General features: G+C 43.4%; 1 protein-coding gene and 1 long non-coding RNA gene across 4 annotated transcripts in view; both read right to left on the bottom strand.

Moving 5' to 3' along the window:
• Window positions 1-11,703, bottom strand: part of LOC106593835 (zinc finger protein 883-like) — a 262,127-nt gene extending 250,424 nt beyond the window's left edge. Inside the window, exons 1-4 of one of the 3 annotated variants that reach the window (XM_014185225.1) lie at window positions 11,266-11,703; window positions 10,702-10,799; window positions 10,389-10,566; window positions 5,409-6,733 (exon numbers count right to left, since the gene is read on the bottom strand). In XM_014185225.1, the coding sequence (XP_014040700.1) occupies window positions 5,580-6,733; window positions 10,389-10,566; window positions 10,702-10,799; window positions 11,266-11,470 (1,635 nt within the window). In that variant the 5' untranslated portion in view covers window positions 11,471-11,703 and the 3' untranslated portion in view covers window positions 5,409-5,579. Of the gene's footprint in view, window positions 1-5,408; window positions 6,734-10,388; window positions 10,567-10,701; window positions 10,800-11,265 lie in introns of those variants that run through there. The other 2 variants (XM_045690546.1, XM_045690549.1) reach the window with 2 other exon arrangements.
• Window positions 11,704-17,720: 6,017 nt separating this feature from the next.
• LOC106593047 (uncharacterized) lies at window positions 17,721-20,747 on the bottom strand. Its single transcript, XR_001325769.2, has 3 exons — window positions 20,199-20,747; window positions 19,837-19,888; window positions 17,721-19,468 (listed from the first exon to the last, which is right to left on the bottom strand). It is a non-coding gene; the product is annotated as an uncharacterized lncRNA (long non-coding RNA).
• Between the last annotated feature and the right edge of the window lie 4,137 nt (window positions 20,748-24,884).

The raw sequence follows: 24,884 nt of genomic DNA on the forward strand, positions 1-24,884 counted from the left end.
ACAGAGTCAATGTGGAGGCTATATACAGGAGGTACCAGTACAGAGTCAATGTGGAGGCTATATACAGGGGTACCGGTACAGAGTCAATATGGAGGCTGTATACAGGGGGTACCGGTACAGAGTCAATGTGGAGGCTATATACAGGGGGTACCGGTACAGAGTCAATGTGGAGGTTGTATACAGGGGGTACCGGTACAGAGTCAATGTGGAGGCTATATACAGGGGGTACCGGTACAGAGTCAATGTGGAGGTTGTATACAGGAGGTACCGGTACAGAGTCAATGTGGAGGCTATATACAGGGGGTACCGGTACAGAGTCAATGTGGAGGCTATATACAGGGGGTACCGGTACAGAGTCAATGTGGAGGTTGTATACAGGGGGTACCGGTACAGAGTCAATGTGGAGGTTGTATACAGGGGGTACCGGTACAGAGTCAATGTGGAGGCTATATACAGGGGGTACCGGTACAGAGTCAATGTGGAGGCTATATACACGGGGTACCGGTACAGAGTCAATGTGGAGGCTATATACAGGGAGTACCGGTACAGAGTCAATGTGGAGGCTATATACAGGAGGTACCGGAACAGAGTCAATGTGGAGGCTATATACAGGGGGTACCGGTACCGAGTCAATGTGGAGGCTATATACAGGGGGGTACCGGTACAGAGTCAATGTGGAGACTATATACAGGAGGTACCGGTACAGAGTCAATGTGGAGGCTATATACAGGGGGTACCGGTACAGAGTCAATGTGGAGGCTATATACAGGGGGTACCGGTACAGAGTCAATGTGGAGGATATATACAGGGGGGTACCGGTACAGAGTCAATGTGGAGGCTATATACAGTGGGTACCGGTACAGAGTCAATGTGGAGGCTATATACAGGGGGAACCGGTACAGAGTCAATATGGAGGCTGTATACAGGGGGTACCGGTACAGAGTCAATGTGGAGGCTATATACAGGGGGTACCGGTACAGAGTCAATGTGGAGGCTATATACAGGGGGAACCGGTACAGAGTCAATATGGAGGCTGTATACAGGGGGTACCGGTACAGAGTCAATGTGGAGGATATATACAGGGGGTACCGGTACAGAGTCAATGTGGAGGCTATATACAGGGGGTACCGGTACAGAGTCAATGTGGAGGTTGTATACAGGGGGTACCGGTACAGAGTCAATGTGGAGGCTATATACAGGAGGTACCAGTACAGAGTCAATGTGGAGGCTATATACAGGGAGTACCGGTACAGAGTCAATGTGGAGGCTATATACAGGAGGTACCGGAACAGAGTCAATGTGGAGGCTATATACAGGGGGTACTGGTACAGAGTCAATGTGGAGGCTATATACAGGGGGTACCGGTACAGAGTCAATGTGGAGGTTGTATACAGGGGGTACCGGTACAGAGTCAATGTGGAGGCTATATACAGGAGGTACCAGTACAGAGTCAATGTGGAGGCTATATACAGGGGGTACCGGTACAGAGTCAATATGGAGGCTGTATACAGGGGGTACCGGTACAGAGTCAATGTGGAGGCTATATACAGGGGGTACCGGTACAGAGTCAATGTGGAGGTTGTATACAGGGGGTACCGGTACAGAGTCAATGTGGAGGCTATATACAGGGGGTACCGGTACAGAGTCAATGTGGAGGTTGTATACAGGGGGTACCGGTACAGAGTCAATGTGGAGGCTATATACAGGGGGTACCGGTACAGAGTCAATGTGGAGGTTGTATACAGGGGGTACCGGTACAGAGTCAATGTGGAGGCTATATACAGGGGGTACCGGTACAGAGTCAATGTGGAGGCTATATACAGGGGGTACCTGTACAGAGTCAATGTGGAGGCTATATACAGGGGGTACCTGTACAGAGTCAATGTGAAGACTATATACAGGGGGGTACCGGTACAGAGTCAATGTGGAGGCTATATACAGGGGGTACCAGTACAGAGTCAATGTGGAGGCTATATACAGGGGGTACCTGTACAGAGTCAATGTGAAGACTATATACAGGAGGTACGTGTATCGAGTCAATGTACTGAGGTACAGCTTAGGAGCAGGTGTTGAAATAAAAAGCATACAGCTTTATACAGTTTGATTTAATGTGGCTTAATGACCTAAAGCACAATTATATTTCTGTAAAAAAACATGAGACAAGTGTACGAGCAGTATGTGTGTTCTCTCATGAACTTTAAGTAGCCTATATTTGATGTGAAATATTCCTTTCAAGACAGGATTGTGCCACGGCACAGATCTGGGGAATGGTACCAAAACATTTCTGCAACATTGAAGGTCCCAAAGAACACAGTGGCCTCCATCATTCTTAAATGTAAGAAGTGCTGGCCGCCCGGCCAAACTGAGAAATCGGGGGAGAAGGGCCTTGGTCAGGGAGGTGACCAAAAACCTGATGGTCACTCTGACAGAGCTCCAGAGTTCCTCTGTGGAGATGGGAGAACCTTCCAGAAGGACGACCATCTCTGCAGCACTCCACCAATCACGCCTTTATGGTAGAGTGGCCAGACGGAAGCCACTCCTCAGTAAAAGGCACATGACAGCCAGCTTGGAGTTTGCCAAAAGGCACATAAAGACTCTCAGACCATGAGAAACAAGATTCTCTGGTCCGGTGAAACCAAGATTGAACTCTTTGGCCTGAATGCCAAGTGTCACGTAAGGGCTATTTGACCAAGAAGGAGAGTGATGGAGTGCTGCATCAGATGACCTGGCCTCCACAATCACCCGACCTCAACCCATTTGAGATGGTTTGGGATGAGGCGGACCACAGAGCGAAGGAAACGCAGCCAACAAGTGCTCAGCATATGGGAAATCCTGGTTGAGAGAATGCCAAGTGTGCAAAGCTGTCATCAAGGCAAAGGGTGGCTACTTTGAAGAATCTCAAATATAAAATACATTTTGATTTGTTGAACACTTTTTTGTTTACTACATGATTCCATATGTGTTATTTCATAGTTTTGATGTCTTCACAATTATTCTACAATATAGAAAATAGTAAAAAATTAAGAAAAACCCTTGAATGAGTGCTTTGTCATTATGGGGTATTGTGTGTAGATTGATCAGATTGAATTGTTTTCCAATTTTATAATAAGGCTGTCACGTAACAAACTGTGGAAATGTCTAGGGGTCTGAATGCTTTCTGAATGCATTGTATATACACTAAAACAAAATATAAATCCAACATGTAAAGGGCTGGTCCCATGTTTCACCGGCTGAAATAAAAGATCCCAGAAAGTTTTCATATGCACAAAAAATATTTCGCTGAAATTTTGCGCACAAATTAGTTTACATCCCTGTCAGTGAGCATTTCTCCTTTGCCAAGATAATCCATCCACCTGACAGATGTGGCATATCAAGCTGATTAAACAGCATGATCATTACACAAATGCACCTTGTGCTGGGGGCAATAAAAGGCCACTCTAAAATGTGCAGTTTTGTCACACAATGATATAGATGTCTCAAGTTGAGGGAGCGTGCAATTGGCATGCTGACTACATGAATGTCCACCAGAGCTGTTGCCAGAGAATTTAATGTTAATTTCTCTACCATAAGCTACGTTGTTTTAGAAAATTTGGCAGTACGTCCAACTGGCCTTACATGTATGGTGTTGTGTGAGCGAGCGATTTGCTGATGTCAACGTTGTGAACAGAGTGCCCCATGGTGGAGGTGGGGATAGGGTATGGGCAGGCATAAGCTATGGACAACGAACACAATTGGAATTTTTCGTTGTCAATTTGAATGCACAGAGATACCGCGACGAGATCCTGAGGCCCATTGTCGTGCCATTCATCCGCTTCCATCACCTCATGTTTCAGCATGATAATGCACGGCCCCATGTCGCAACGATCTGTACACAATTCCTGGAAGCTGAAAAATGTCTCAGTTCTTCCATGGCCTGCAAACTCATCAGACATGTCACCCATTGAGCATATTTGGGATGCTCTACATTGATGTGTACGACAGCGTGTTCCAGTTCCCGCTAATATGCAGCAACTTTGCACAGCCATAGAAGAGGAGTTGGACAACATCGACATCGTGGGTGAACAGGGAGCACAGGAGAGGGCTGAGAACGCACCCTTGTGGGGACCCAATGTTGAGGATCAGCGGGGTGGAGATGTTACCTACCCTCACCACCAGGGGGCGCCCCGTCAGGAAGTCCAGGACCCAGTTGCACAGGGCGGGGTCGAGACCCAGGGTCTTGAGCTTAATGACGAGTTTGGAGGGTACTATGGTGTTAAATGCTGAGCTGTAATCGATGAACAGCATTCTTACATAGGTATTCCTCTTGTCCAGATGGGTTAGGGCAGTGGGCAGTGTGATTGCGTCGTCTGTGGATCTATTGGAGCGGTAAGCAAATTGGAGTGGGTCTAGGGTGTCAGGTAGGGTGGAGGTGATATGGACCTTGACTAGTCTCTCATTCCACAGACCACAATCAAAAGCCTGATCAACTATAGGCAAATGGTGGTCACATGAGATACTGACTGGTTTTCTGATCGTGCCCCTACCTTTTCATGGTATCGTTGACCAACAGATGCATATCTGTATTCCCAGTCATGTGAAAACCATAGATTAGGGCCTAAAGAATTTATTTCAATTTACTTTTTTCTGTAAATCAGTCAAATCTTAGAAATTAATGGATTTTGTGTTTATATTTTTGTTCATTTACAAAATTGGAAATGATGCAGACAATTACATTGATGGAATCTACAATCTATGTTCAATATTAAAGCTGATCTTCCCCCCAGGACTGAATCTACAATCTATGTTTAATATTAAAGCTGATCTTCCCCCCAGGACTGGGTTACAATCTATGTTTAATACTAAAGCTGATCTTCCCCCCAGGACTGGGTTACAATCTATGTTTAATATTAAAGCTGATCTTCCCCCCAGGACTGAGTTACAATCTATGTTCAATATTAAAGCTGATCTTCCCCCCAGGACTGGGTTACAATCTATGTTTAATACTAAAGCTGATCTTCCCCCCAGGACTGAGTTACAATCTATGTTTAATATTAAAGCTGATCTTCCCCCCAGGACTGAGTTACAATCTATGTTCAATATTAAAGCTGATCTTCCCCCCAGGACTGAGTTACAATCTATGTTTAATATTAAAGCTGATCTTCCCCCCAGGACTGAGTTAGAATCTATGTTCAATATTAAAGCTGATCTTCCCCCCAGGACTGGGTTACAATCTATGTTTAATATTAAAGCTGATCTTCCCCCCAGGACTGAGTTACAATCTATGTTCAATATTAAAGCTGATCTTCCCCCCAGGACTGGGTTACAATCTATGTTTAATATTAAAGCTGATCTGAGCTACTGAGTTGGGAGACCCTGCTCTAACTGGATTTTATTTCTCTCAAAATGAGAGCAAAGTACGATATACAAAATACAATATACTTAGCCCATTTAAAATGGAAATTTATTTTGTGAAGTCAGCAAACAAATCCACAAACACAATCACTATAATACATGCAGTATGGAAAACACACTGTTCAGAGGCTTATATCTGTCCTATATCCTACTGTTCAGCAGCCTGCATCTGTCCTATGTTCTACAGTTCAACATCCTACATTCTTATCTCCTGTGTGTTTTCTCTCATGTCGTTTCAGTACCCCTAACTGGTTAAAACCCTTTCCACACTGGGAGCAGTGGTAAGGCTTCTCCCCTGTGTGTATTCTCTCGTGTGTTTTCAGGTTACATAAGTGGGTAAAACTCTTTCCACACTGGAAGCAGCAATAAGGCTTCTCACCTGTGTGTGTTCTCTTATGTTCTTTCATGTGCCCTGACCGGGTAAAACTCTTTCCACACTGGGAGCAGTGGTAAGGCTTCTCCCCTGTGTGTATTCTCTCGTGCATTAACAGGCCCCCTAACTGGGTAAAAGTCTTCCCACAGTGAGTGCAGTGATGAGGCTTTTCCCCTGTGTGTATTCTCTCATGTCTTTTCAGGCTCCCTAACTGGGTAAAAGTCTTTCCACAATGAGAGCAACGATGAGGCTTCTCAATTGTGTGAGTCCTTTCATGCCTTTTCAGGCTCCCTAACTGGGTGAAAACCTCTCTGGACTGTGAGCAGTGGAAAGACTTCTCTCTTGTGTGTGTTTGCTCATGTGATTTCAGGTACCCTAACGTGGTAAAACTCAATCCACATGGAGAGCATTCATAAGGCTTCTCCCCGGTGTGTAACCTCTCATGTGTTTTCAGGTTACATAAGTGGGTAAAACTCTTTCCACATTGGGAACAGAGGTAAGGCTTCTCCAATGTGTGCGTTCTCTTATGTTCTTTCATGTGCCCTGCCCGGGTAAAATTCTTTCCACACTGGGAGCAGTGGTAAGGCTTCTCCCCTAAGTGTAATCTCTCATGTGTTTTCAGGTTACATAAGTGGGTAAAACTCTTTCCACATTGGGAACAGAGGTATGGCTTCTCCCCTGTGTGTGTTCTCTTATGTTCTTTCATGTGCCCTGACCGGGTAAAACTCTTTCCACACTGGGAGCAGTAGTACAGCTTCTCCCCTGTGTGTATTCTCTCATGTGTTTTCAGGCTCCATAACTCGGTAAAAGTCTTTCCACAGTGAGAGCATTGATGAGGCTTCTCACCTGTGTGTGTCCTTTCATGCCTTTTCATGTTGCCCAACTCTGTAAAACTCTTTCCACAGTGGGAGCAGTCGTGTTGTTTTGTCGGTTTGGACGTTTCTGGTTCCTCCGAGTCTGGTCTTTCTCCTGCCAAACACAGTGTTTATTTAACTACAGACCTGAATGAAACCTCCACAACTCTTGCTAGGAGGTTAAATCAGATCCCTCAATAACCTGTTCAAAGTTTTAACAATCTTGGTGTGATTTTAAAACAAATTATGTTGTAGAGCTTACTGGTAATTACTGATAGGTAATGTAAACATATTTTATTCATTATGTTCAATAATCTGAGGCCAGCTTTAACAATCGTAATTCTGTTTTATAAGTCAGAACACAAAAACACCAGACAGTTCTACGACACTCAAGACACAGACATCGCTGGATTCCTATCAAGCAGGTGGTTGTAAATATATAACCTTCATAGCTGTATGATACAGATGTGACCTACACACTTCCTTAAACCTAAAATAAGTCAAAAACTAGTTTTTAAGTCGAAGACACAAAGCACATCAGTAACACCTCCCCGTTGTTGAAAGGGTTCTTTTTTTTTTGACGTTCACACATTTTCAACATTTTGACTATCGCTGATGTCATGACATTTTGGGTAAAGTAAAAAAATAAGGTGAAATATTTTGGGTACATGTTCCTAAAACTGATAGTAACTATATACACTACTCAAAAAAATAAAGGGAACACTTAAACAACACAATGTAACTCAAAGTCAATCACACTTCTGTGAAATCAAACTGTCCACATAGGAAGCAAAACTGATTGACAATACATTTCACATGCTGTTGTGCAAATGGAATAGACAACAGGTGGAAATTATAGGCAATTAGCAAGACACCCCCAGTAAAGGAGTGGTTCTGCAGGTGATAACCACAGACCACTTCTCAGCTCCTATGCTTCTTGGCTGATGTTTTGGTCACTTTTTGAATGCTGGCGGTGCTTTCACTCTAGTGGTAGCATGAGACGGAGTCTACAACCCACACAAGTGGCTCAGGTAGTGCAGCTCATCCAGGATGGCACATCAATGCGAGCTGTGGCAAGAAGGTTTGCTGTGTCTGTCAGCGTAGTGTCCAGAGCATGGAGGCGCTACCAGGAGACAGGCCAGTACATCAGGAGATGTGGAGGAGGCCGTAGGAGGGCAACAACCCAGCAGCAGGACCGCTACCTCCACCTTTGTGCAAGGAGGAGCAGGAGAAGCACTGCCAGAGCCCTGCAAAATGACCTCCAGCAGGCCACAAATGTCCATGTGTCTGCTCAAATGGTCAGTAATGACGGCATGAGGGTGGTACGAGGGCCTGACGTCCACAGGTGGGGGTTGTGCTTACAGCCCAACACCGTGCAGGACGTTTGGCATTTGCCAGAGAACACCAAGATTGGCAAATTCGCCACTGGCGCCCTGTGCTCTTCACAGATGAAAGCAGGTTCACACTGAGCACGTGACAGACGTGACAGAGTCTGGAGACGCCGTGGAGAACGTTCTGCTGCCTGCAACATCCTCCAGCATGACCGGTTTGGCGGTGGGTCAGTCATGGTGTGGGGTGGTAATTCTTTGGGGGGCCGCAGAGCCCTCCATGTGCTCGCCAGAGGTAGCCTGACTGCCATTAGGTACTGAGATGAGATCCTCAGACCCCTTGTGAGACCATATGCTGGTGCAGTTGGCCCTGGGTTCACCCTAATGCAAGACAATGCTAGACCTCATTTGGCTGGAGTGTGTCAGCAGTTCCTGCAAGAGGAAGGCATTGATGCTATGGACTGGCCCGCCCGTTCCCCAGACCTGAATCCAATTGAGCACATCTGGGACATCATGTCTCGCTCCATCCACCAACGCCACGTTGCACCACAGACTGTCCAGGAGTTGGCGGATGCTTTAGTCCAGGTCTGGGAGGAGATCCCTCAGGAGACCATCCGCCACCTCATCAGGAGCATGCCCAGGCGTTGTAGGGAGGTCATACAGGCACGTGGAGGCCACACACACTACTGAGCTTCATTTTGACTTGTTTTAAGGACATTACATCAAAGTTAGATCAGCCTGTAGTGTGGTTTTCCACTTTAATTTTGAGTGTGACTCCAAATCCAGACCTCCATGGGTTGATACATTGGATTTCCATTGATTATTTTTGTGTGATTTTGTTGTCAGCACATTCAATTATGTAAAGAAAAAAGTATTTAATAAGATTATTTCTTTCATTCAGATCTAGGATGTGTTTAAGTGTTCCCTTTATTTTTTTGAGCAGTATATATATATATATATATATATATATATATATATATATATATATATATATATATTTATATTATAAAAGTCTGAAAAGGCTTTTTCATTCTCATGAACTCACTATGACAACATATGTTCCTAAAACTGATAGCAATTATACAGAACAAAAATATAAAGGCAACATGTAAAGTGTTGGTCCCATGTTTCATGAGCTGAAATAAAAGACCCCAGAATTTTTTTATACGTACAAAAATATTTCTCTCAAAATTCTGCACAAATTTTACATCCCTGTTAGTGAACATGTATTCTTTGCCAAGATAATCCATCCACCTTACAGGTGTGGCATATCAAGAAGTTGATTAAACGGCATTATCATTACACAGGTGCACCTTGTGCTGGGGACAATAAAAGGCCACTAAAATATGCAGTTGTCACACAACACAATGCCACAGATGTCTCAGAGGGGGCGTGCAACTGGCATGCTGACTGCAGGAATGTCCACTAGAGCTGGTGCCAGGGAATTTAATGTACAGTACCAGTCAAAAGCCGCCTCCAACGTTGTTTTAGAGAATTTGGAAGTACATCCAACTGGCCTCACAACCGCAGACCACGTTTAACAACGCCAGCCCAGGACCTCCACATCGTCTGAGACCAGCCACCCGGACAGATGATGAAACTGAGGAGTATTTCTCTCTGTAATAAAGCTCTTTTGTGGGGAAAAACAAATTCTCATTGGCTGGGCCTGGCTCCCCAGTGGGTGGGCCTATGTCCTCCCAGGCCCACCAATGCCTACGCCCATGCCCAGTCATGTGAAGTCCATAGATCAGGGCCTAATTAATTTATTTACATTGACCGATTGCGTTATATGAACTGTAAATCGTTGAAATTGTTGCAGTGAGGGTTTATATTTTTGTTCAGTACAAATATAAAGCCATATTATAAGGTATGAAAAGGCTTGATGTTTATTTTTTAAATATTTTATACATTGTAATTGTGTGATGGTGGGGATGCAGGGCAGCGTTCATATATGGTCGATTCCGTGGATAAGTCAACCTGAACATGTGTAACGGAGGTAAGAACGTGCCGTAAATTCACTCCACAGCTAGCTTGAAACGTCACAGATGGAACTATCCAACTGGTACCTTCTGTATAGCTCAATCGGTTGAAGTGTCTTGAGTTTAGTTTGTGTGTCCTAGAGTCTTGTAAAGACAGGGGGGGTTGACTGGGACAGACAATAACATCCATAATATTTTAAGGAAAGGTTTTTGTAAAACATGCACCTTACATCAGATCATCTTGAAACTTTCTCTCTAAATCTAACTTTCATCAAGGTTTTATATGGTCTATTGGTTTCTCTCTGTTCATTGGCAGAATCCTTTTTCAGTGTTATAATATTCATAACATCCATATCCACCAGTCTATCTTCATGTCAACTAACAGAACTCTGCTTGTTGTCCTGGTAACAGATACCAGTGGACAGATCTATTGTATTTCTTCAAACTAAACTACAGCACTTACTTTGATGTGTCAAATCTGATCCTTTCTTCTCTTCTCCTCCTCTAACAGTTCCACTCAGCCCCGTTGTTTTCCTGCAGTCCACCAGCAGCACAGACAACCTCTTCATACCCAGCAGTAAGGTGCTACCGGGAGAGGCACGACACGGGGACTCCGGGAGGGTGGAAGCCCTAGCGTTGTCCTGGTAACCATAAAGAGGGGACACAGACACATATCATTATGGATGCTGATGCCACTGTTGTCATAAAGTGCTTTACAGAAACCCAGCCCAGACCCTGATAGAACAAGCTGTATGCTAGACCAGACCAAGCTGTACCATCTGGTGTTCTGATCTGGAGAGACTCTTCTCTGCCTCGTCAGCATCAGGATGTTGTTGATGCTCCCCAAAGGATCCACAATAGTCATGTCTCTCTCCTGTGTAAATGAGAACATCAAACAGATGGTAAACTTATGACTTTTTATTGCAATCACAGAGTCTTACAAGAGGCATTAATATGTCTAAAAAGGGCCTAAAATGGCCACATTCATCATGATTTTATAAAATATTGTTTGTGTTGTGAATGTAAAAGGATCGTTCCACTAAATGGGTGCCTTTTGTGTCCCTTTGATATTTTAAGTATAAATGATGCTCCAATATTATATTTCAAAAGCCTGTTATATTAGATTTAGTGTACTTTAAGGTAGACCATATGGAGAATTCAATAGATCTAATTGAAAAGTCCCAAAAATATATGTACCAATGGCAGATTGCACCTTTAACAATTCCTACAGTACAAAACAACATATTCAAGTGTAGAACTTCAGTAGAATGACCATTTAAAACCACACATTAGTTCAACAACCGCATAGTTTGTACCCCTGTTTTTAAGACAATACTCACTGCTGGTAATCGGATCTTCAGTCTCCTCCTCTTTCACTCCCAAAACGTCTTCCTCCTCCTCTTTCTCCTTTATTGAGATAGCCTCCTCTTCCAATCCATTCTCGTCTTTCAATGTGATAGCCTCCTCTTCCTCCTTTTTCATTCTGAATGCTTCTTCGTCTTCTTTCACCAGAGCTTCTTTCTCCGTCTTGCTTAGTGAGCTCATGCTCCGGGAGATTAGCCTAGTGCAGTGCAGTATCAAGTTAACACATTTGCTAATTTAACAAGCAAATTACGTTGTAATGAACTAGTAGATAGGTAAACAGAATTATGTTCCAAACACTAAGAGTAAAATACACAAGATAGGTCTAAAGATCTTCAACGTTTCAGCTTTATGTTCGCTAGCAAACCACCGCGTTGGTTGAATCAGAAGCCTTTTGTCGCCATTGAAGAAGCCTCCAGTTCCGTCCACTAGATTATACTTCACGCAAGAAGCATCACATGAAAGACTCACATCGCCATCTGCTGACTGGAGTGGGTAACGTGTGGTTGTTATATTTGTATTATCAAATGAGGAGAGACAAACTTATCACACAAGTCAGAGTTATACTTAAACTAAATATTTATTCACTTATTAATTAGGGGACAAAGGGCCACTACATGCACACAGAGTGAATGGAGCATGAGCTAAAATAATACAGAGACAAAGGGGTTTAGAAACAGAACTGCTTAGTCATGTTTGCCTCCACAGCTCCCTGGCAGATCAGAGCTTAGTCATGTTTGCTTCCACCCCTCCCTGGCAGATCAGAGCTTAGTCATGTTTGCTTCCACCCCTCCCTGGCAGATCAGAGCTTAGTCATGTTTGCTTCCACCCCTCCCTGGCAGATCAGAGCTTAGTCATGTTTGCTTCCACCCCTCCCTGGCAGATCAGAGCTTAGTCATGTTTGCTTCCACCGCTCCCTGGCAGATCAGAGCTTAGTCATGTTTGCTTCCACCCCTCCCTGGCAGATCAGAGCTTAGTCATGTTTGCTTCCACCCCTCCCTGGCAGATCAGACCTTAGTCATGTTTGCTTCCACCCCTCCCTGGCAGATCAGACCTTAGTCATGTTTGCTTCCACCGCTCCCTGGCAGATCAGGGCAATTATAAGCTACCTTGTTTTCTTCTCGTGGCCAAGTGTATCGGGTCATAGCGGACAAACAAGTGTTAACGTTAGTTCCGTTTTTACTCCCTTCTCTACCAAGCTAGCCTCCGTTCTCTTCTAGCTCACCCACAGCTGTGCCCTTGGAAGATAGTAAAATAACAGGATGGGCTGAAGAACTGTGGTCACTTCTCAGAGGCTCTTTTGTCTTATGCCGTGTGACCAGGTTACTCAGGTGAAAGATATATTGAAACAATACAGGTCCATCTGTTTTTCAAGCTGATCTCTATCCCATGTCCTTGACGACACGTCCAGACCGGCTGATCTCTATCCCACGTCCTTGACTACATGTCCATTTACATTACATTTACATTTAAGTCATTTAGCAGACTTACAAAATGGTGCATTCACCTTATGATATCCAGTGGAACAACCACTTTACAATAGTGCATCTAAATCTTTTAAGGGGGGGGGGGGTTAGAAGGATTACTTTATCCTATCTTTAAGGTATTCCTTAAAGAGGTGGGGTTTCTGGTGTCTCCGGAAGGTGGTGATTGACTCCGCTGTCCTGGCGTCGTGAGGGAGCTTGTTCCACCATTGGGGTGCCAGAGCAGCGAACAGTTTTGACTGGGCTGAGCGGGAACTGTGCTTCCTCAGAGGTAGGGGGGCCAGCAGGCCAGTGGTGGATGAACGCAGTGCCCTTGTTTGGGTGTAGGGCCTGATCAGAGCCTGAAGTTATGGAGGTGCCGTTCCCTTCACAGCTCCGTAGGCAATCACCATGGTCTTGTAGCGGATGCGAGCTTCAACTGGAAGCCAGTGGAGAGAGCGGAGGAGCGGGGTGACGTGAGAGAACTTGGGAAGGTTGAACACCAGACGGGCTGCGGCGTTCTGGATGAGTTGTAGGGGTTTAATGGCACAGGCAGGGAGCCCAGCCAACAGCGAGTTGCAGTAATCCAGACGGGAGATGACAAGTGCCTGGATTAGGACCTGCGCCGCTTCCTGTGTGAGGCAGGGTCGTACTCTGCGAATGTTGTAGAGCATGAACCTACAGGATCGGGTCACCGCCTTGATGTTAGTGGAGAATGACAGGGTGTTGTCCAGGATCACGCCAAGGTTCTTAGCACTCTGGGAGGAGGACACAAGGGAGTTGTCAACCGTGATGGCGAGATAATGGAACGGGCAGTCCTTCCCCGGGAGGAAGAGCAGCTCCGTCTTGCCGAGGTTCAGCTTGAGCTGGTGATCCGTCATCCACACTGATATGTCTGACAGACATGCAGAGATGCGATTCGCCGCCTGGTTATCAGAAGGGGGAAAGGAGAAGATTAATTGTGTGTCGTCTGCATAGCAATGATAGGAGAGACCATGTGAGGATATGACAGAGCCAAGTGACTTGGTGTATAGCGAGAATAGGAGAGGGCCTAGAACAGAGCCCTGGGGGACACCAGTGGTGAGAGCGCATGGTGCGGAGACAGATTCTCGCCACGCCACCTGGTAGGAGCGACCTGTCAGGTAGGACGCAATCCAAGCGTGGGCCGCGCCGGAGATGCCCAACTCGGAGAGGGTGGAGAGGAGGATCTGATGGTTCACAGTATCAAAGGCAGCAGATAGGTCTAGAAGGATGAGAGCAGAGGAGAGAGAGTTAGCTTTAGCAGTGCGGAGAGCCTACGAGACACAGAGAAGAGCAGTCTCAGTTGAATGCCCAGTCTTGAAACCTGACTGATTAGGATCAAGAAGGTCATTCTGAGAGAGATAGCAGGAGAGCTGGCCAAGGACGGCACGTTCAAGAGTTTTGGAGAGAAAAGAAAGAAGGGATACTGGTCTGTAGTTGTTGACATCGGAGGGATCGAGTGTAGGTTTTTTCAGAAGGGGTGCAACTCTCGCTCTCTTGAAGACGGAAGGGACGTAGCCAGCGGTCAAGGATGAGTTGATGAGCGAGGTGAGGAAGGGGAGAAGGTCTCCGGAAATGGTCTGGAGAAGAGAGGAGGGGATAGGGTCAAGTGGGCAGGTTGTTGGGCGGCCGGCCGTCACAAGACGCGAGATTTCATCTGGAGAGAGAGGGGAGAAAGAGGTCAAAGCACAGGGTAGGGCAGTGTGAGCAGGACCAGCGGTGTCGTTTGACTTAGCAAATGAGGATCGGATATCGTCAACCTTCTTTTCAAAATGGTTGACGAAGTCATCCGCAGAGAGGGAGGAGGGGGGGAGGGGGAGGAGGATTCAGGAGGGAGGAGAAGGTAGCAAAGAGCTTCCTAGGGTTAGAGGCAGATGCTTGGAATTTAGAGTGGTAGAAAGTGGCTTTAGCAGCAGAGACAGAAGAGGAGAATGTAGAGAGGAGTGAGTGAAAGGATGCCAGGTCCGCAGGGAGGCGAGTTTTCCTCCATTTCCGCTCGGCTGCCCGGAGCCTTGTTCTGTTGTTGTTGTTGTTCTTGTTTGTTCATGTCCAGACCAGCTGATCTCTATCCCATGTCCTTGACTACATGTCCAGACCAGCTGATCTCTATCCCATGTCCTTGACTACACGTCCAGACCGGCTGATCTCTATCCCATGTCCTTGACTACATGTCCAGACCAGCTGATCTCTATCCCATGTCCTTGACTACATGTTCAGACCAGCTGATCTCTATCCCATGTCCTTGACGACACGTCCAGACCAGCTGATCTCTATCCAATGTCCTTGACTACACGTCCAGACCAGCTGATCTCTATCCCATGTCTTTGACTACACAACCAGCTGATCTCTATCCCATGTCCTTGACTACACGTCCAGACCGGCTGATCTCTAGCCCATGTCCTTGACCACACGTCCAGACCGGCTGATCTCTAGCCCATGTCCTTGACAACACGTCCAGACCGGCTGATCTCTATCCCATGTCCTTGACTACACGTCCAGACCGGCTGATCTCTAGCCCATGTCCTTGACTACACGTCCAGCTGATCTCTATCCCATGTCCTTGACTACACGTCCAGCTGATCTCTAGCCCATGTCCTTGACTACACGTCCAGACCAGCTGATCTCTATCCCATGTCCTTGACTACACGTCCAGACCAACTGATCTCTATCCCATGTCCTTGACTACACGTCCAGCTGATCTCTAGCCCATGTCCTTGACTACACGTCCAAACCAGCTGATCTCTATCCCATGTCCTTGACTACACGTCCAGACCGCTGATCTCTATCCCATGTCTTTGACTACACAACGGGCTGATCTCTATCCCATGTCCTTGACTACACGTCCAGACCGGCTGATCTCTAGCCCATGTCCTTGACCACACGTCCAGACCGGCTGATCTCTAGCCCATGTCCTTGACTACACGTCCAGCTGATTGTAGATCAGAAACATCCTGTAGGGAAAACCTTTTTTTAACAGAGACAGGAAATGCAACAAAAAGAGCCTCCCAGTTTTTGACCAATTTAGAATGTGAAATTGTCTTACCAGATACACCGGCTGAGAGCTACTAAGGTGTTCTGATGTTCTGGTTGTTCTTGTTGTTTGACTAAGAGTCCCGTCCACTAGTATGGGGCGTTATAGGTGCCTATATACCGATTGTAACATCTCAAACCAAACTCTATAAGACATGACCATACCATTCCCTTAAAGACACTCTGTTAGATGTGACCAGACTATTAAAGCCACTCTGTTAGATGTGACCAGACTATTAAAGCCACTCTGTTAGATGTGACCAGACTATTAAAGCCACTCTGTTAGATGTGACCAGACTATTAAAGCCACTCTGTTAGATGTGACCAGACTATTAAAGACACTCTGTTAGATGTGACCAGACTATTAAAGCCACTCTGTTAGATGTGACCAGACTATTAAAGCCACTCTGTTAGATGTGACCAGACTATTAAAGCCACTCTGTTAGATGTGACCAGACTATTAAAGACACTCTGTTAGATGTGACCAGACTATTAAAGACACTCTGTTAGATGTGACCAGACTATTAAAGACATTCAGTTAGATGTGACCAGACTATTAAAGCCACTCTGTTAGATGTGACCAGACTATTAAAGCCACTCAGTTAGATGTGACCAGACTATTAAAGCCACTCTGTTAGATGTGACCAGACTATTAAAGACACTCTGTTAGATGTGACCAGACTATTAAAGCCACTCTGTTAGATGTGACCAGACTATTAAAGCCACTCTGTTAGATGTGACCAGACTATTAAAGACACTCTGTTAGATGTGACCAGACTATTAAAGACACTCTGTTAGATGTGACCAGACTATTAAAGCCACTCTGTTAGATGTGACCAGACTATTAAAGCCACTCTGTTAGATGTGACCAGACTATTAAAGCCACTCTGTTAGATGTGACCAGACTATTAAAGCCACTCTGTTAGATGTGACCAGACTATTAAAGCCACTCTGTTAGATGTGACCAGACTATTAAAGCCACTCTGTTAGATGTGACCAGACTATTAAAGCCACTCTGTTAGATGTGACCAGACTATTAAAGCCACTCTGTTAGATGTGACCAGACTATTAAAGCCACTCTGTTAGATGTGACCAGACTATTAAAGCCACTCTGTTAGATGTGACCAGACTATTAAAGCCACTCTGTTAGATGTGACCAGACTATTAAAGACACTCTGTTAGATGTGACCAGACTATTAAAGACACTCTGTTAGATGTGACCAGACTATTAAAGCCACTCTGTTAGATGTGACCAGACTATTAAAGACACTCTGTTAGATGTGACCAGACTATTAAAGCCACTCTGTTAGATGTGACCAGACTATTAAAGCTACTCTGTTAGATGTGACCAGACTATTAAAGCCACTCTGTTAGATGTGACCAGGCTATTAAAGCCACTCTGTTAGATGTGACCAGGCTATTAAAGCCACTCTGTTAGATGTGACCAGACTATTAAAGCCACTCTGTTAGATGTGACCAGACTATTAAAGCCACTCTGTTAGATGTGACCAGACTATTAAAGCCACTCTGTTAGATGTGACCAGACTATTAAAGCCACTCTGTTAGATGTGACCAGACTATTAAAGACACTCTGTTAGATGTGACCAGACTATTAAAGACACTCTGTTAGATGTGACCAGACTATTAAAGCCACTCTGTTAGATGTGACCAGACTATTAAAGCCACTCTGTTAGATGTGACCAGACTATTAAAGCTACTCTGTTAGATGTGACCAGACTATTAAAGCCACTCTGTTAGATGTGACCAGGCTATTAAAGCCACTCTGTTAGATATGACCAGACTATTCCCTTAAAGCCAACAACTTAAATGTAAACAATAGAGAGAATGAATCATCCAAAAATCACTTGATTATCTGTGTTGGAGGAATGACACACCCAGATAAACACACACACACAGTGTCAGAGGTTACAACAGGACCATTTAATCATATACAATAATCGAACGGACATTCTCCATATTCAACTTATATTTTCTAATAATAAACATACAAATATATTTTTGGGTATATTTTGTACAATAAAATGTCATATGGTGTAAACAAGTAAACACATTCTCAGTCAACAATATAAGACAACAGGAGCACTGTGTATGATCTCTGATTAACTTTAAGTCAATGTGATGTGAAATATCAATTTACACACTAGGAGAAGTAAGGCTTCTTCCCTCCTATGTCGATTCTCACATTAAGTGGCTGTGATGAGGAATATGTCTTCCCACAGTCTGAGCATTGTTAAGGCTTCTCCCCTGTGTGTATTCTCTCATGCACTTTCTGGTGTCCTAACTGGGTAAAACTATTTCCACACAGAGAGCAGTGGTAAAGCTTCTCTTCTGTGTGCGTCCTCATGTCTTTTCATGTTCCCTAACTGTGCGAAACTTTTTCCACACAGAGAGTAATGGTTAGGCTTCTCTCCTGTGTGTGATGTCTTTTCAGGTTAGATACGGGTATTTCTATAAATAAAGGGCCAATGTGTGACATCAGGGTCAACATTTAAAAAAAAAAAAATGGTTTAACATACATTTAAATATGATTTTCTTGCAGTTTCACATGTGTAGTAAAGGGAATAAAAGGCACACCATCAATACTCCTCCAGCACCCAGTGTGTGTGACTGTCGATGGAGGTAATAATCTACGTAGACCTCATGGCCTTTTTTTTGTTCTTGCTTTGCCTTAAGAGTTTTCTACTGACCCCAACATCTTTTTGCAAACTGTCTCTGTAGTTTGTAGTTCTTAATCACATTCAGTGAACAAGCCAAAGCCTTCCTAGTTGCAGATGGTCTGGACTTTTGATAGGCCTTAGGCTACTGCTTCAACAACTGCCACTTCCAACGTCCCCTTCTGTTGTGGTTCCGATGTTCCTCTGAGGGAAAATGACTGCCTTCCTCTGTGAGGCCTTGTCAATGAGCTCCATGATAGCAGTGACGTACTGTGCTGCCTGTTTTGACATACAGGCTTCAGCCACTTGAGGCTCTTCCTTCTGGACTCCGTACATCTTGCCCTGCTATCTGCAAGGCTCTTTTACAATGTTCAAGTTGCTTTCTAGGTTCTTTATCCTCTTGTTTCTTGAGACTAATTCTCTCTGCTCCCATATTATCTTGTTATGCTGCGTTGCCTGTTCATGCTGCGTTGCCTTTTCCTTGTTCTGACTATATTTTTCCCATCTTTTTGCTTTTTCTCCTTCATGCTCCTCTGTTGACGTTTTCTTTAAGCTTTGCATTCTTCTCTCTGTTGTTCTTCTGCAATTCAGTTCTTCTTTGCCTTTTCTTAACACGTTTCTGGTCGCTCCGGTCTTCCTCTCTTCGCTTTGCTCATCTTCCTCATTCTCCAGGAAGCACTGGCGTTATATATTTTTCATGCTGCCGCAGCTTTTCTGCCTTCTCCCTCTCTTTGCTTGAAATGTTCCTATTTTTTAGGATACTATCAGCAAGGGACATCTCATGTCTACATGTTCTGTTGTAGTTTCGTCCTTTGTTTAATATTTCCTCATATTTTTGGGGGTCTTTATTCTTTATGCTGGTTCTCCAACTTGGCTTTATGGTTCCACTGTTTATTCTTGGAGAGGATGGGACTCGTTCATCCTTATTGCATCTTATACGTAGCTTGTATGGCAGCTTTTTCTTGGCCATTATGCAACTTTGAGTTTTGAACCTGTAAAATTCCAAATAACATTTTATTGTAAATACAACACACAAAGCATTAAAAGTGTATTTTAAAACTGTCTAACAATGTATTCTGGCAGTCTAGGTAAAAATAATAATATTATCTTATAGATTAATCATAAATAAAGGACGACAAGTAGGCCTTTGGAAAACAGCAGATTTTGAAAATTTTCAAAAATTATGTCAGGTTTTCACTCTCAAAATAACACTTCTTTATAGAAAAATTACCAAATTGAACGATCTACACTAGTGAAAACATCAAACTATAAAATTAGACATATGAAATCATGTAGTAACCAACATAAGTGTTAAACAAATGAAAATATTTGTTATATTTGAGATTCTTCAAATACCCACCTTTTGCCTTAACAGCTTTGCACACTCTTGGCTTTCTCTCAATCAGCATCACCTGGAAAACAATAATTTGTTAATTTGACAACAACAACAAAAATAATATATATATATATATATATATATATATATATAATCACACTGTGAATATATTAGACTTCAGAATTGCATTGTGGGCATTCTTATATTTCCCAGCCTTGACTGGATTGTGGATCAATGAAATGGAGTATCAGCCTACTCAGTAACAACCACAGAAAACCACTGTTAAATATTGTTTTTCAACATATTTTTCAAGAAGTGACAGTTAAACGGAAACACATATAGGTTTAATGTCGAGTTTGTGCCTCTGTTTTTAAGACAGTACTCACTGGTGTTAATCAGATCTTCATCGTTGTTCTCTTCTTCCTTCTCTTGCAATGTGACAATAACCTCCCCCTTAACTCCAAAAACGTCTTTCTCTTCTTTCACCGTGACAGTCCTCTCCTTCTTCGACTCCAAAAACTGCAGCCTCATCTTTCTCCTCCTCCCCTTATTTCACTCTGAACGCGTCTTCCTTTTCTTTCACTGAAACGTCTTTCCCGTTCACTCTAACAGCCTCACCCGCTACTTATTGTTTTTAACTGTGACAGCCTCGTCTTCCTCTTTCACAAGAGCTTCTTCCTCTGTCCAACAGACCTCCTCTTCTTTAGCAGGGGAGAAGTAGCTGAGATGTTAGCTAGCTAGTGCTCGTCTCAGTATGAATTCTTTTTGGGTGCAAATTTAGCAAGCAAATGAACTTTTAATCAACTAGTAGCTAGAAACGTTAACGTAATCATGTTTAAAACACTGCAATTCGTGTAGCTACACAACATTTGTCAAAATGTTTGATTTTATACTGGCTAGGAAGCTAACGTTACCGAGGTGTTAGTCTCAGTAACCTGTTGTTATTGAAGAAGCGTCCCGTTCCGTCCACTAGATTATACGTCACGCAAGCAGCATCACCTGAAAGACTCACATCGCCATCTGCTGACTGGAGTGGGTACCGCAGTTTATAAAAAGATTCACTACATTATTTATTTTGCAAACAATGTCGTCATTTTGTTTTGTCTTTATTTCTTACAGCCAATACTGTCTTCTACGCAGACGCAGACCTGAGTGTGTACATTATGAATAAATACTGTTAGAATAGGAATCATTCATTATTGTTTTTGTCTTTTTTTCCTTCACATCTAGACGTGATGTGACCGTTGGTGATGCGCGGGTGGCGATTTTAGCATGTAAATCTGGGTGGGGCAAAATAAAAGAATAGTTTTTTTAGATACATGCCAGCAAAGCCACTACACAACACAGCACTAAACAATACATGAATTGCACTATAACAGTGACAAACTGTTAGGGCCTACATAATGCTGTCCCAACAGCAAATATTTATTTTTGCATTTTTATTAAAAAGCTAGAAATACATACATATTTCTTAATTTCATGTTTAAAATTAAATTGAAACCGAAATCAAAAACTGTGATAATGCATACTTTCAAGATATTTCTGTATTTAATTTTCAATAAATCGTTAAAAAAAATGTGTGTAGATTGGTGAGAATTCTTTTAAAAAAATCCATTTTGAATTCCGGCTGTAACGTAACAAAATGTGGAATAAGTCAAGGGGTATGAATACTTTCTAAAGGCTCTGCATGGGCCTAAAAATTACCTAAACCTTCCACTTCCATCATGATTCTCACCCCAAATAATTGGAATATAAATGTAAAAAGCATGTCAAACATCCTTCCTCCCAATTAAGTTTCTATGTGAGAATTGCCAGAACAATCTGTGCTACCAAAAATATTTTCCATCCTTGCTCCACCCACATGATAAAACTGTCTTCCTATGAGGTTTAATCCAGACTAGATCCTTCAATAAAAGAGCAGAGCACATCATCACAGAGTGGCTGTAGTGCTTCGTAGGATATACTTTAATTGTGCATTATTGTTATTTGGTAGGCTACTACACTTAAAAGGGCAATCTGCGGTTCAAACAACAACAAAACAGGCACACTGCCAGTGTTTCGGTATTAAAAGATCCAATGCAGCCATTTTCTCTCTATATCAAATTCTTTCTGAGTAACAATGAAGTACCTTAGTGGGATTGTTTTCAATTAAAATGGTCAAAAATAAACAAAAATAGCTTCTTAGCAAAGAACAATTTCTCAAGCAACAATTTACCTATGACTGTCTAGGAGTGGTCTGAGTGGAGAGGGGAAAACTGAAAAATATGACTGTCTAGGAGTGGTCTGAGTGGGGAGGGGAAAACAGAAAAATATGACTGTCTAGGAGTGGTCTGAGTGGAGAGGGGAAAACAGAAAAATATGACTGTCTAGGAGTGGTCTGAGTGGGGAGGGGAAAACAGAAAAATATGACTGTCTAGGAGTGGTCTGAGCGGGGAGGGGAAAACTGAAAAATATGACTGTCTAGGAGTGGTCTGAGCGGGGAGGGGAAAACAGAAAAATATGACTGTCTAGGAGTGGTCTGAGCGGGGAGGGGAAAACTGAAAAATATGACTGTCTAGGAGTGGTCTGAGCGGGGAGGGGAAAACTGAAAAATATGACTGTCTAGGAGTGGTCTGAGCGGGGAGGGGAAAACTGAAAAATATGACTGTCTAGGAGTGGTCTGAGTGGGGAGGGGAAAACAGAAAAATATGACTGTCTAGGAGTGGTCTGAGTGGGGAGGGGAAAACAGAAAAATAGCTGTTATTGGCAAAGAGATTTGGAACTCTTTCTTATTGGTCTATTAACTCATTTACACCTTGGTGATGTCACCACTCAGGCCAAAACTCCTTCCCACTAAAACAAGCTGAAATTTCAGGCCATCTTTTCAAAAAGTTTTTACACTAAAAGGGCATTATCACATTTTTTCACAATTTCACAGTATTATTCCAACCTCAGTGTGGAAATATAAATAAAACACAGGAAAATCACATTTGGAATTGAATGTCCATTGTTTGTCTCACAGATTCCTGGATGGTAAGTGGTAAAAGAAAGAACTGTAATCCAGGTGAGGTATAACAGATTCCAACTGATATGAATGGCAAAATGGTCACCTTTAAAAAGGTACACAAATTATAAAGTAGCAGGTAACTTAAATCCAAATGAAAACGGTACTAAACTGTAGCTCTACTTGGCGTCTTCCAGTTCCTATCAGGCTTCAATCACCTGTCCTAAGTAGTACTACTGATGACATCTTACCCATAACTCTCTATGCTATTCTAAAGGTAAACGACAAGTTTCCACCAGGTGTCACAATCACCATAAAAGCCTTCCCATTCATTATTAAGTATGTATAATTCCATTCTTTTACAATATATTTTCTATATGTAGCACATGGGGATGTGTGAAACTCACTCCTCAGCCTGAAATGTCTCCACTTACTCCGAGGAATTTCTAGCTTTCCGGCGGCGTCGACTGGTAAGACGATTCAGGAGGAGGGTCACGTGTGCTATCAAGACAGAGCAGTCCTGTTTTTTTTTTTTTTTTAAACATTTTTTATTTATTTCACCTTTATTTAACCAGGTAGGCTAGTTGAGAACAAGTTCTCATTTACAACTGCGACCTGGCCAAGATAAAGCAAAGCAGTTCGACAAAAACAACACATGAGTTACACATGGGTTTAACAAACGTACAGTCAATAACACAATAGAAAAATACATATATACAGTGTCAGAGGAAAAATTGCACGATTATGTTATAATACTTTTATTACATCAAATGGTTGTTTTATTCAACATAATAGAGGATTCTGTTAACTATTGTGTCTGTGTTCTACTGACGATGGGCCTCTGGGAGATAACACTGACAGGAGATTTACAATGTCTTTTGGGTGATAAAACCTAAAGAGCATTCCAGAACATGAGTTAATGGTTCTGTTCTATACCGTACCGTATAACAATATGGGGATGAGGTAGTTGGGTGGGCTATTTACAGATGGGCTGTGTACAGGTGCAGTGATCGGTAAGCTGCTCTGACAGCTGACGCTTAAAGTTATTGAGGGAGATATAGGTCTCCAGCTTCAGTGATTTTTGCAATTTGTTCCAGTCATTGACAGCAAAGAACTGTAAGGAAAGGCGGCCAAAGGGGGTGTTGGCTTGGGGATGACCAGTGAAATATACCTGCTGGAGTGCGTGCTACGGGTGGGTGTTACTATGGTGACCAGTGAGCTGAGATAAGGCTGGGCTTTACCAAATAAAGACTTATAGATGACCTGGGTGGGTTTGGCGACGAATATGAAGCGAGGGCCAGCCAACGACAGCATACAGGTCACAGTGGTGGGTAGTATATGGGGCTTTGGTGACAAAACGGATGGCACTGTGATAGACTACATCCAATTTTCTGAGTAGAGTGTTGGAGGCTATTTTGTAAATGACATCGCCGAAGTCAAGGATCGGTAGGATAGTCAGTTTTACGAGGGTATGTTTGGCAGCATGAGTGAAGGAGGCTTTGTTGCGAAATAGGAAGCCGATTCTAGATTTAATTTTGGATTGGAGATGCTTAATGTGAGTCTGGAAGGAGAGTTGACAGTCTAACCATTTACATTTTTTACATTTTAGTCATTTTAGCAGACGCTCTTATCCAGAGCGACTTACAGTAGTGAATGCATACATTTTTTTCTCCGTACTGGTCCCCCGTGGGAATCGAACCCACAACCCTGGCGTTGCAAACACCATGCTCTACCAACTGAGCCACACGGGACTACCTAGGTATTTGTAGTTGTCCACATATTCTAAGTCAGAACCGTCCAGAGTAGTGATGCTGGACGGGCGGGCAGGTGCTGGTAGCGATTGGTTGAAAAGCATGCATTTAGTTTTACTAGCATTTAAGAGCAGTTGGAGACCACGGAAGGAGTGTTGTATGGCATTGAAGCTTGTTTGGAGGTTTGTTAACACAGTGTCCAAAGCAGGGCCAGAAGTATACAGAATGGTGTCATCTGCATAGAGGTGGGATCAGACAATCACCAGCAGCAAGAGCGACATTATTGATATATACAGAGAAAAGAGTCGGCCCGAGAATTGAACCCTGTGGCACCCCCA

Source organism: Salmo salar, chromosome ssa12 (genome assembly GCF_905237065.1).
Source record: "Salmo salar chromosome ssa12, Ssal_v3.1, whole genome shotgun sequence".
Classification (NCBI taxonomy): domain Eukaryota; kingdom Metazoa; phylum Chordata; class Actinopteri; order Salmoniformes; family Salmonidae; genus Salmo; species Salmo salar.